Source organism: Lutra lutra, chromosome 6, assembly GCF_902655055.1.
Source record: "Lutra lutra chromosome 6, mLutLut1.2, whole genome shotgun sequence".
NCBI classification, from domain to species: Eukaryota; Metazoa; Chordata; class Mammalia; order Carnivora; family Mustelidae; genus Lutra; species Lutra lutra.
In genome coordinates, this window is record NC_062283.1 from 46,042,528 (window position 1) to 46,054,690 (window position 12,163).

Consider the following 12,163-nt stretch of genomic DNA (forward strand, 5'->3'; position numbering starts at 1 on the left):
GGTGAGACTTAAAGACTGAGAATGTCTTTGGATCTACTTCTCATCGAAAACTTTATTTTTCCCTTTTTCCTCATAAGTAAATCTGTCAATATGCCTATACTTTGCCCACTCTCCACAATATTTCAGTCATCGAGGGATCAACAAACTTGGATCTAACACTTAGACCTGTAATCCCAGAAGATGGTCACCACTACTAATAGGGGCCTCTGGAATGTATCATGTTCTGGTGATATATAAAGTACTTTAAAGCAAGCATTGCAACAATATATACAAGAAACTACTAGGAAGTAATCAAAAACTAACTTAATGACTTTCTTCCATTGCTTAACCCATTCTTCTTTACTTGTACCTTGTTAAAAAAAAAAAAAAATTCAGTGTCTGTCTGCTCAACCCCACAACCAGATAAATCAGAGAAAGCAGACTTACTAACAACATACGTCTGTGAAATCAAAAAGCTAACTTTTGGTTTGAGGTTTTTGGGTTGTTTTTTTTTTAGTAAAACCCTGAAAATAATTTCATAATAGTGCAGATGACGACTTTAGGTTTTATTTACAAACTGACTAGTTTTTTAACAAGTTAATTTCCAAAAGAAAAGTAGACCAAAATTAAACACACTTTATTTAAATACAAGTCCTCTATTTCAGAACTTTTATGATGATTAATTTCAGAGGATAAGAATAACCAAAAAAAGGGCTGCAAATTATTGCAAAGTAGACAAAATATTTGGTTTTGAATTTACACTCTTTTCTCTCCAGTGAGACTATCAAAGCTGATTAAATTTCAAAAGCTATTTTTAACTGTAATCTTTAGACTTTTTAAGAAAACAAACTATCTTTTTTAATCTTTTTAATTTTGTGAAGTGATTTATATTTTTCTTCATTAATATAGATGAGCAAAAACACTGGGTTTTTTCCCCCTCTCTCTTTTTTGGTCTCAAGTGTTAGCATTGCTTTAAATTATAGCAGTACAGTAAGTAATTTAGAGTGTGAATAAACTTAAATTTGGATTAACAATAGCCTCTGTGTGCTATTTCAAGCAAAACTAGCATTCAGAACTATAGTTACCCCTCTCTCCACCAACAAATTAGAGTTAAATACACAACTTAGAGATTCACACCATGTTTCTTTTAAAGTTCTGTAATGATTAGTGCACCAAAAAATTTGATGTTATACAAGTTTTCAGAAATGTACCTATACGCTGGATTATACCTACACACTTTTTCATTGGTAGTTCTCAATTCTAACCTCCTTAGAATCCTATGGTTTATCTCAATAGCCTGTAATCCATGACACAGAATTGTTTTGCCCCTCATCTACTGCCTAATGTAGAGAGCTATTATCTGTGTGTACTTGGCAGAAAAAGAGTTTAGTATCTGATAAAGCTTTAAAGAAGAAATACGTTTACTACTGAATTTCAAATCACACACACAAAATAGGTGAGAAATTCTTTTATCATATTTAGAATCAAAATATCCCTTAAAATATTTACATTTTACAGTAAAAAGGATAGCAAAACACAAGATCATGTACAAGCTTAAGTATTCAAGTTTCCAAAGAGCCAAAAATGAAAAGGAAAAAAATGGCCTACCACAAAGTTGTAGTATATGGTAATAAATGCCTTCAATGAGTGCAGATTAAAGCAATAAAAGTACTCCTTGGGCGTCTGATTCTTAGTCAAAAACTGCTCAACTAAATGATTAATATAATCTGATTATGAAGTTGCTTGGCTTTCTGTTGCTCCTCTACAGTTTCTTTAAAAACAGTGCAATTTAAAACAAACTTACAGAGCACACATTACTCTCAAATTAGTCATTATATAAAGGACATTCACTAGAGGCAGTAAATATATTCCATAGTTAACCATATTTACCAAGTAAGGAATAAAACTAAAATTTCTAAGCCTTTATTGCATATTAATAAAACAAATCTTTGAATATACAGCAATGTAAAACTTTTAAAAATATTAAATTCCTAGAACTAGGGACAGTTGGTATGAAGAAAGGATGACGGGCACTGGTACAGAGCGCACTCCGCACCAACACACAGATTTCATTGTTCTGCAAACCACCAGTATTAAAAATTTAAAAGATGGCACAATCCTAGCAGGCAATCATAAAGTTTTTAGATACAACGTTTCAGTTATTTAAATGTAATCTTGAAGCAGCCTGCGAATTTTACCTTTTGCTTTTAGCTCTGTCAGTGTGGTCCCTATCTTTATGGTACCTATCTCTGTCCTTTTCTCCTTCTCTATGTTTATTTTTCTCTCGTTCTTTGTCCTTTTCATGGTCTTCACTTTTAGGTTTATCTGGTTTCTTGTCTACATTCCTACTATCCCGGCTTGCTTTTCCATCTGCTCCTCGATCACCATGTGATAACCGTGCCCTCTCTTTATCTTTGTGCCCTTCCTCCCTGCTTTTTCTGTCTCTGTCCTTGTCTTGGGTTCTGTCTCTGCGTCTATGCCTTTCAGAGTCTTGCTCCCATTCTTTTTCATGTCGCTCTCTTTTCAAATGGTGTGAATCACTATAAAATCTCTGTCGATCTCCTTTACCCCTATTAAATGGCCTATCCAGTTGCTGTTGATCTGGCCTACCCCAAGGGTCACTATGGCGCCTTTCTGGTCTTCTAATGTCTTTAACCTGGTAAAAATTTTGTGGACCTATATACCTTGATGTTTGTGAAAGGGGACCCATCATACGTTGTGGCTGGCCTGTCAGATGAACAACAGGTGGCCAGGGAACCATGGGATTTTGAGCAAAGCCAAACCCTGGAGGGGGAAGTAAAGGGGGTGGTAAATGTGGTGGAAATCCAAACATGCTTTGTGGGGGAAAATTAGGAGGCCCTGGAAATGGAAATCCAGGGGGGCTAGACTTGAGATGCTGAAGGTTGGGCTGCTGTGGCCTCATGGGTGAGAAGTTTGCACTTGTTCTGGGGCTGGTGCTTCTGGAAGTAAAGTTGATGCTTTTAGAAGGAAATTCTGATTGACAAGTGTTTCCAACTTCAAAATGAGATGATGCTGCTGTTGATCCTCTTCGAAATGGGTGCACAGTTTCAATATTTTGCATTAAAATATCCTCCTGTAAGGGCTTTGCTTGTTCTGTTTGAGAAGTGTGTGTATTTTCTACTGACGGTGAGTTTTGTGCAACCCCTGAATTATCACCCTGCTGAACACATGAGTTTTTCTCCACAGAAGACAACTTTTCCTCTACATTGCTTTGTTCTATTAAGTGCTCCTTGTGTGACAGACCAGGCAGGGTATGTTTCTCTCCATTCCGGCAATTATCTCCATCTTTGCTTTCTGAAGCAGTTACGTGCTGACTTCGCCCTGCTGCTTGTCTAGGATCCCGTTTCAGGTTGATAAACTGTGGGGATCTTGTTGTATTAGCAACAAGGTTTTCACTGCAGCTGACATTACTGTCTATGTTTCCTTTTCCTACATTAGACCTGCCTGGAGAACTAGTATTTGAAGTCCGATTATCTTGCAAATTATTCTCTTGATCTTGCAGCAGCTGTCTTTTTAATGTTCTCTCTTTATTCTCCACAGTTTCTTCCTGTTTTGACTGAATTGATAAATTTGTTAAGAATGCTTCTGTAGAGACATCTGGTGGCTTACCTCTGAGGCTAAGACTTGTCAAAGGTCCAGGAGAAATGGAAGAAGACCCCATTACTGATGTTTCTTCTCCTACTACTGAATTACCTGTAGATTCTGAAAGATCATCTGCTTTAACCTTTCCCTCCTTGGCATCACCATCAGTTGCTTCCACTTTATCTATTTTCTCTGCTTTGGGGTCAGCCTGCTCACTTATAAATGGAATTTCTTTGAGTGTGTTCTGTTCTATCACTGATTGAGTCTGTTCATATACCTGACCAGTACTGCCCAAAAGGCTCTGAAGTATATCGTCCACAGGAAGAGGTTTATTTGCTAATTCCAGAGTAGAAGGTTGATTTTCCCAGCCAATCAATACCCCAGGAAGGAATCTTAGAGGTTTTGGTGGCTCCTGTTTGGTGACTTCCACTAAAGGTTCAATTACTGTTGGAAGATCTTCCTGAAGAGTTTGCTGAGGCTTATTTCTCTGCTTATGCAATACAGTTGTAAAAGAATTAAAAAAGTCATTTTCTTCCTCTGGTGTTTCTTCTGTGGAAACATCTATTTTACTTTTTTTATCAGGTGGCAAAGCCACTGGTACACTTTCAGAAGTCTCAGCTGTATGACTAGTACTAGCAGTAGCACTATGTTGCCGCTTCAGTTTCTGACGGATAATTAAGCCCAACAATAGATTAGGTCTATGCAGTTCAAGCCCTGTGTGAAATAAAAAACATCAATTAATAGTCACTTTCAGAGCACCTGGGTGGCTCAGTCGGTTAAGCCTTCGGCTCATGTCATGATCCCAGGGTCCTGGGATTGAGCTCCATGCTGGGCTCCCTACTAGGCTGGGAGCCTGCCTCTCCCTCTCCCTGCCACACCCCTTCCCTGTCCGCCCTGCTTGTGTGTGCATGCACACCATGTTAAATAAATGTTTTTTTAAAAAAATTTTTTTAAATAAAATAAAAATAAAAAAAATTTTTAAAGTCATTTTCAACCATTAATAAAGGTACATTTTAGCATCGAGCTTATTACAGCCTATTGTGTAGGGCTTGCCCCTGTCAAGTCAGGTCTAGAGGGCTGGAACCTGAGAAAGAAAGCAGAGTCCATTTTGTTGCTCTGGTCTCACCTCCCACTTTATTTTATTCATACTCTATTACTAAAATGTGTACTTACCAGGTCCATCAAAAGGCACAAGAGGGTGTGGAATTTTATCTGCAGCACCCAAAGGGATAAGGTACATATCTTTAACCTGCTTCATGTTGTTCGCAGCTACTCCATAGCGCTTTCTGCTACTGAAGTATGCAAACAGCAAAGTGTAAGAAATTTGATCTTCTTCAGTTACAGGTGTGAAGCGAACCACACAAATTTCCTATTCAAGAAAATAATAAATGATTATTGAAAACAATAACCTGAAGAAGAGCTTGGTTTTAAATATCATTTCCCAATTAGTAATAGTCTAGTAAACTGTATAATGATGATTACCAAATAACATGATTTATACTAACTTAAATGCAGATAAAAATAGTAAAGAGAAGCAACTCTTGGGAAAAGATCTTTGTTGATCCACTGATATATTTGTTTCATCTGAAGGTGTCCCATAAGACACTGAGTCCCAACATAATTAATTTGCTCAAGGTGACACAATTTTCAGTGATAGAAAACATATTTAAACCCAAGTCTTTCAGTGTCTACACTATCTCCTCGTTTATATGTTTTTATATTTATATGTTATAACCTTCACAAAGGGCTGCCCGTGTTTTCAGCATACTGAAAATTAGTATCACTTACCACCACCATCCTGCCATGTACACAAAAACACTCAAATCCACTGAGAATCCCACTTACAGGGACTGGATTTAAAAATAAAAGAGGCTGGGTGACAAAACTCAAATACACAAAGGCCATAAATTTTGTTGACTCATTTGGCTTACTTGGGAACTTATCTGTGTGCCTCTGGGTTCTAGGTTTTGTTTCATGAAGGTTTTGCTCATGAAGAAGAGAACCAGAACTGCTACAAAGCCTAAATTGATTCAAGTTCCTAAAGGAAACGTGCAAATGAGCTAAACTACGGCTCTGTCTCTTATAAAAGGTCATTTAAACTGTCCTCTTTTAGAGGTACCAACTATTATAGTGTTTCAATCAGATCAGGAAGGAGGTATACTATAAAATGCTAGGCAGAAATATATGGGTAGATCAAGAGTGATTCCCAAAACGGCCAAGGGTAACACCTTCTGAATGCTTTCCCATGACTTTTACTATCATGAGAAAGTAATAGCAAATAAATATTATAACACTTTAATAGTGCTTTAAAGTGTATTTGTATTCTAACACTGTATCAATTTAAATTCTAAAATCAGTTATTGAAAATATATATTCTTTTTAGCTTGAGATCATCCATTTTGAATTATTTCTAATCTTACTAGACATATTTAATCTTAAGAAAAAGATAAAAATTAATGTTCCCTTATTTAATTTTTTGAATGCCTGTAACATACTAGGTACTATCATCCATGGAGGGAAAAAGAATTTCTTCTAACGTAAATTTTTCTGCATACTACTATTTTACAAGTTTAAGAAATGATTAAAAAATAGAGAGAAAAGAAAAAAATAATATTGTGATAGAGGCTACTAATTATCACCAACTATCTATTCTCTTCCTTTCCTCCTATCACAAAAAGAAGACTTTTAGCTGGGCACATCACCATCTAATAGACACAACATTTCCAGAGATTACATTTCCCAGCCTCCTAAGCAGCTTACGTAAAGTTACATTACTAAAAAGTTCTTGCCCATGGAATTTAGGGAAGTGAAATGGTAACAAGAATTTCCAGGTCTTGCTTTTAAAACAACTAGACAGGCATTCTTCATTCTTCCACTTGAGGCTGATAAGTCAGCTTTGACCATGGTTGACCAATAAGGATAACACTCTTGGAAACAGCCAAGCAATAAGAGACTGGTCCCCAAATGATCCTATAAAACCAGAGCCTGGAACTACTCTGAAACACTGACCTATTAAAAAATAAACTTCTGGGACACCTGAGTGGCTCAGTGGGTTAAGCCTCTGCCTTCGGCTCAGGTCATGATCTCAGGGTCCTGGGACTGAGCCCTGCATCGGGCTCTCTGCTCACAGGCTTCCTCCCCCCGCCTCACTGACTGCCTCTCTGCCTACTTGTGATCTCTCTCTCTCTGTGTCAAATAAATAAATAAAATCTTTAAATAAATAAATAAATAAATAATAAACTTCTGTATTCTCCACTATACTTTTAGGGTCTCTCTTTGCAGCAGCTTAGTCTATACCCTAAGTAAACAAATGTCTATAATCAAAGCAAGGAAAAATTCCAGGAGGAATCTCAATACTTAATTCTAACACCTTTCCTCCAGAACACTGACAAAGATATCACTAAGAAAGCAAACCAGAAAGGAAGAAAAACCCACAAAAGGAATGCTGGGCTGTTTTGAGCCTTAGCAAATGGGTTTAGTTCAGTTATGTTAGGTGTAATATGTAGATTTAGAATTTGTATTGGCTCCTTTCCCCAGGGTATCCTGCATAAAGCACTCTCAGTGATTTACTTTTCAAATATTCTCTTATGCTGGTATAACTTAAGACATTTTCCTTACCTTGGTTCCTGATGCTTTAATTTTTTCAACATAATCCCAAACTGTCTGAGGTGATATCCTGCCACCTACTTGAATACTATCTGGTAGATCCTACAGTAAAAAAATGAAGTTAAGCAACATATACAGAATATAAGAGTCATCATTCATTTAAATTTAGCTCTAAGACTAATTTGAAATGGTAATAAAAAACAAGTAAATAAAAAAATTTGTATCACAGAATATAAAGTACAGGGGTAGCAATCAGGCTTTACCTCAAATGTCAACTCCAAATAACTAAAGTGGGTACCCAAGATACCACTGAGATTGAATCTGAGGTCATGTCAGTTCTCAGCAGGAAAGACAGGTACCATAATGGGGTAGTGGCAAACATATGACAAACTGACAATCCAGAAAGAATACAACAGATTTCAGAATATTAGAGATACTGTTTTTCTTCTCAAACCTCCTATCCTGCCCCCTCTTCTTGGTGATAATGGGCAAGGACATCATTTAATCATTAACAGCTGGATTTCAGAAGTTATTAAATTTAATTATAGAGCATATTTTTACACAGTAGAGAATAACACTGTAATAATGCAAATACATTTTTTAAACGGTAGAATCTTTCTGAAAATAGATGACTATACATAAAATCAATTAACTATGTAATTGAAAATATTTAAAACTAATCAGTAAATTTCTATTTTTCTAAGAAGCTGGGAAAATTCATAAAAAGCACAATTAATTGATATTAAATTCAATTACATTTATTTAAATTATTAATTGCTTTAAATATTTATTTGGGATTTTAGTCCTAAACTAAAAATAAGCAGAAAGCAGAGGTAGAATTCAGGAAAGCAACCACATAGAAACTGGCTCAGAAAGGAGAATAGTTTTGTTTAAAATCAAATTCCATTGTTTAGGACTTCTTCTTCCTTTTTAAAAGATTTTATTTATTTATGTGACAAAGAGAAACACAGCAAGAGAAGGAACACAAGCAGGGGGAGTGAGAAAGGGAGAAGCAGGTTGCCCACTAAGCAGGGAGCTCGATACAGGGCTTGATCCCTGGACCTGATCATGACCTGAGCCGAAGGCAGATGCCTAACAACTGAGCCACCCACATGCTCAAAGACAACATTTCTAAGTAGATTTGTTCAAAAAGAAGAACACGGATCCATTTAATTTTCCTCTTATAAAAATCAGTTGTTTCTAAAATACTACTTGCCAAGCAAACTATATATAAAAGTAATAATTAGGTTGTTTAATAAAACATAATGCTAAACAAATAAACCGGTCAGCATTAGCTAAGCCACATTACATGTAAACTAATTTCAGTCTAGGGGCACCTGGGTGGCTCAATTCCTTATTCGGCTCAAGTCATGATCTCAGTGTCCTGGGATGGAGTCTGTGCTCAAGGGGAGTCTGCTTCTCCCTCTCCCTCTGTCACTCTTCCTGCTTGTGCTTTCTCTCGCTAATAAATATTTATATATTAAATATTTTTTAAATTTAAAAAAGTACTTTCTCTAATAAATAACAATTATTTATTAAATAAATACTAAGGGGCGCCTGGGTGGCTCAGTGGGTTAAGCCGCTGCCTTCGGCTCAGGTCATGATCTCAGGGTCCTGGGATCCAGTCCCGCATCGGGCTCTCTGCTCAGCAGGGAGCCTGCTTCCTCCTGTCTCTCTGCCTGCCTCTCTGCCTGCTTGTGATCTCTCTCTGTCAAATAAATAAATAAAATCTTAAAATAAATAAATAAATAAATAAATACTAAAAAATAAAAATTTTTAAAAAACTAATTTCAGCCAAATACAAAGAAAAGTAAAGTTTATGTCAGTCTTAAAAAAAACAAAAACAAAAACAGGTATATAATACAATTTAGGCTTTTGGAAAAAAGAATTTTTTTTTTTTTAATTTTTGCCTTCATGGTCAGCAGACTGAGAATGAATGGGGAAAGTTAATGTTAGATATGAACATAAAGAAAGTATAACCTCAACAAAAATACAGTACACATGATTTATTTTCCTTCTGCATAAACACAGAAAAATACAACTTTCTTCAAAATAGTTCAAAAATGTCGTATTTTTCTAATTTATCATAATATAATAGTCCAACTGTTTATTTTCCATAAATATTATGTAATAGTTCCTTCCTATTCCTTCAGGTATAAACCCAGGGTACCTGCAGGATCTACAGTCACTGGTCTCATGAGACTGTCAACTCGCTGTAATGTTTCAACTATAACCTATATCTCATTCGCAGAAAGAGACAGTTAAGAAAGGTAGTCATGCAGCTGGGGAAACATAAGCAACAGGACAATAAGAAGAACTATCCACAAGGAAAAATCTTCCTGACAGGCTAACACTCAAGACCATATTAAGTAGGTTAATATTTTATCAAATCTATATTTAAAGAAAAACTCAAGTAATCCAAGTAGACGCTCATTAGTTTTTAATTCTCTTACAAAGGAAAGCACATTTTAGAGTACAGGGCATGTGGGTTTAGAACTTTCAGAACATAGTTATCCACAGTTCATAAACTCCATTTATGAACTCACAGTTCCATTAATTGAACGGTTTAAGAATCACTGTCATTCATTAACAATCAATATTTTTCTTATGAATGAAAATAAATTTATCATTTAGTATCTTTATTATTTGTAATATTATTTTCTCTCCTACTGCTTTTAGAAACACATACGTCAGTCCGAGCAGAAAAGGGCAGAAAAGTTCACAGTACCTCTGTCAAATACTCGGGGGAACCAGACACTGGGTAGGCTTTGGTAACAAATTTTGCCACAGAAGGCATGTTGATAAAACCTTTCCAGATGAAGTTCAATCGAGCCAGGAAGGTAGACTCAACTTCAACAGTTCCAGGCATCTCTGGACTAAAACACGACATTAAAAATTTTCAGCCTTAAAGATCTGCTCATGAATAAATCCATTTTCTACTAAGTCATCAATTATTTCTATTTTAGCATGTCAAGAAAGCCAAAATATGTAAAGACTATTGATTAAAGAGTTTCGATTTTCACTTTTTATAAAAAATTACATTCATATTTACCTTACATGGTTGCATTTTCAAAATCATCCTTCACGGGTTGGCTTAGATGAAGGTACAGAGAAGTACAAGCAATTTTTCTTAAACTGCTATCTCCTGCCTCTTGGGACCAACATTAATTAAACAATTTAATGTCAAGTCCCCACATACAGACTCAAATCTCTAATTAATTTTAGGTCTTATTCTTTTATCTCAATTAGTTTACTGTTTAAGAAGTACTGCTTTGCTTTTGGGTATGTTCTACCAAGTGAAAAAACAGATCTTTCTCTCTCTCTCCTGGCATATCAAAGAGGCAAACTGTGTTTTTTTGGTTTTGTTTTTGTTTTGTTTTACTTGACCTCGTCTGAAAGCCAGCAGTCAGCTGAATTAGACAGGCGACCCCCTAGGATTGCCACGCTGAGGGACACGGACTCAAGGGAGCCAATTCACTGAGCCAGCTAAAGACGTGATCTCCGTTTCACTACCCTGAATTTCATATTTAATACTGAATAGGTGACTTAGAAATTAAGAAATTAATATGCATTGGAAGGAGAGTCACTGTTTCATAAAATAAAACCTCGTGTGAGTATGGCCACTTTCTCAGTTGGTTTTCCAGCAAGCAAGAACCCTAGGGAGCAGGGTCAGGGACTGTGCCTGGGACCCGGCAGGGGAGTCACACACAGTAAATGGCAGACGATGACAGTCCAGCGAGGCAAAAACAGAAGAGCTAGTTACTTTCTCAAAAGAAAGATTCCTAAGAAATTAAGTTACCTTTTTATTTTTGAAGACCTCCAAGTATAAACTGGCAAAGATCTATAATGATGATTATAGAAATTGTGGCTAAGAGAAAATTACCGTGGAGCAGGAGAGAATGTTGACTTGGGAGACTCTTGTTTCTCTTCTTCAAAGAATTCAGAAGCCAAAATATTTGAGGTTGAAGACAGTGCATCTGCTATACTTTCTGCTTCATTATCTGAATGTTTACGAGATACTCCAACAACAACTTTAACTTTTTTTGGAGAAAGATCATCTACAGGTGGTGCCATTCGACCTAACACAAGACGACATGAAAATAAACCAAATTGTAAATTGAAATTTCTATAACTTCATCCATTTTGCTTCTAACGTTATTGTTTTTCTGACTGAATTGCTGCATAACCTTAGATTTCCTGGGGTAATTTTTAACTATCATCTTTCAAACTGCATTGTAGTACACCTCTCTAATTGATGTGAAAATTAAGAAAAGATGATGTTAAGTAACTTAAATAAGCTGAAATGGAAACTTTATAACTAAAACCTAAAGTCAGTCTCTTGATTCCCTAGTAATTTTTAACTAAACTATACCAAATTCCAAGTCTTGAGAAGAACTGAATAAAACAACTCTGTATCCTACTTTGTGCTACATATAGCAGCGGCTCATGACATACATGCATACTGCAGTGCTTAGTTACTAAACATGAAAAATATTAGTAAAGTTTAAAAATGACACTGGTTTTAGGCTATAGCATTAAGAAGGAAAAAAAAATCACTCAAACTTTCTGAAAATAGGTTAGGTCTAATAGTGTTTAACAAATATTTTTGTGTGCTACCATTAAATTTACTGAAGTATTACCACAGAAATGATTAAAATTAATAGAAATAACTAAGAATATTTTTTATTAAGACATAACTAAATGGGTGTACTTAAAAATACTACTACACCATGGATGGCTTTCTTTAAGAATAATGAAGTCTAAAAATATTCTGCCCTTTAAGTCTTTACCACTGTACAGATTATAAAATGTTAACACAATTTTGAGAAAGTAGGATTACTTTTATTACAGGAAAATTACTTAATTTGTGATACATTTCATCTAGCCTCTGATCCAATGATGGAGGACAGCAAATAGATTAACCTAAGAATTTTTCATGCTACCGAATAAGGTATGTATCATTCCTTAGCATACA

General features: G+C 35.7%; 1 protein-coding gene across 1 annotated transcript in view; it reads right to left on the bottom strand.

Annotated features, from left to right (window-relative positions):
* Positions 1–1,432: 1,432 nt before the first annotated feature.
* Positions 1,433–12,163, bottom strand: part of PHF3 (PHD finger protein 3) — an 84,530-nt gene continuing 73,799 nt past the window's right edge. The window contains 5 exon segments of the mRNA XM_047733086.1: positions 1,433–4,296; positions 4,756–4,951; positions 7,201–7,290; positions 9,917–10,064; positions 11,072–11,267. Coding sequence (XP_047589042.1) covers positions 2,174–4,296; positions 4,756–4,951; positions 7,201–7,290; positions 9,917–10,064; positions 11,072–11,267 — 2,753 coding nt within the window. The 3' untranslated portion in view covers positions 1,433–2,173.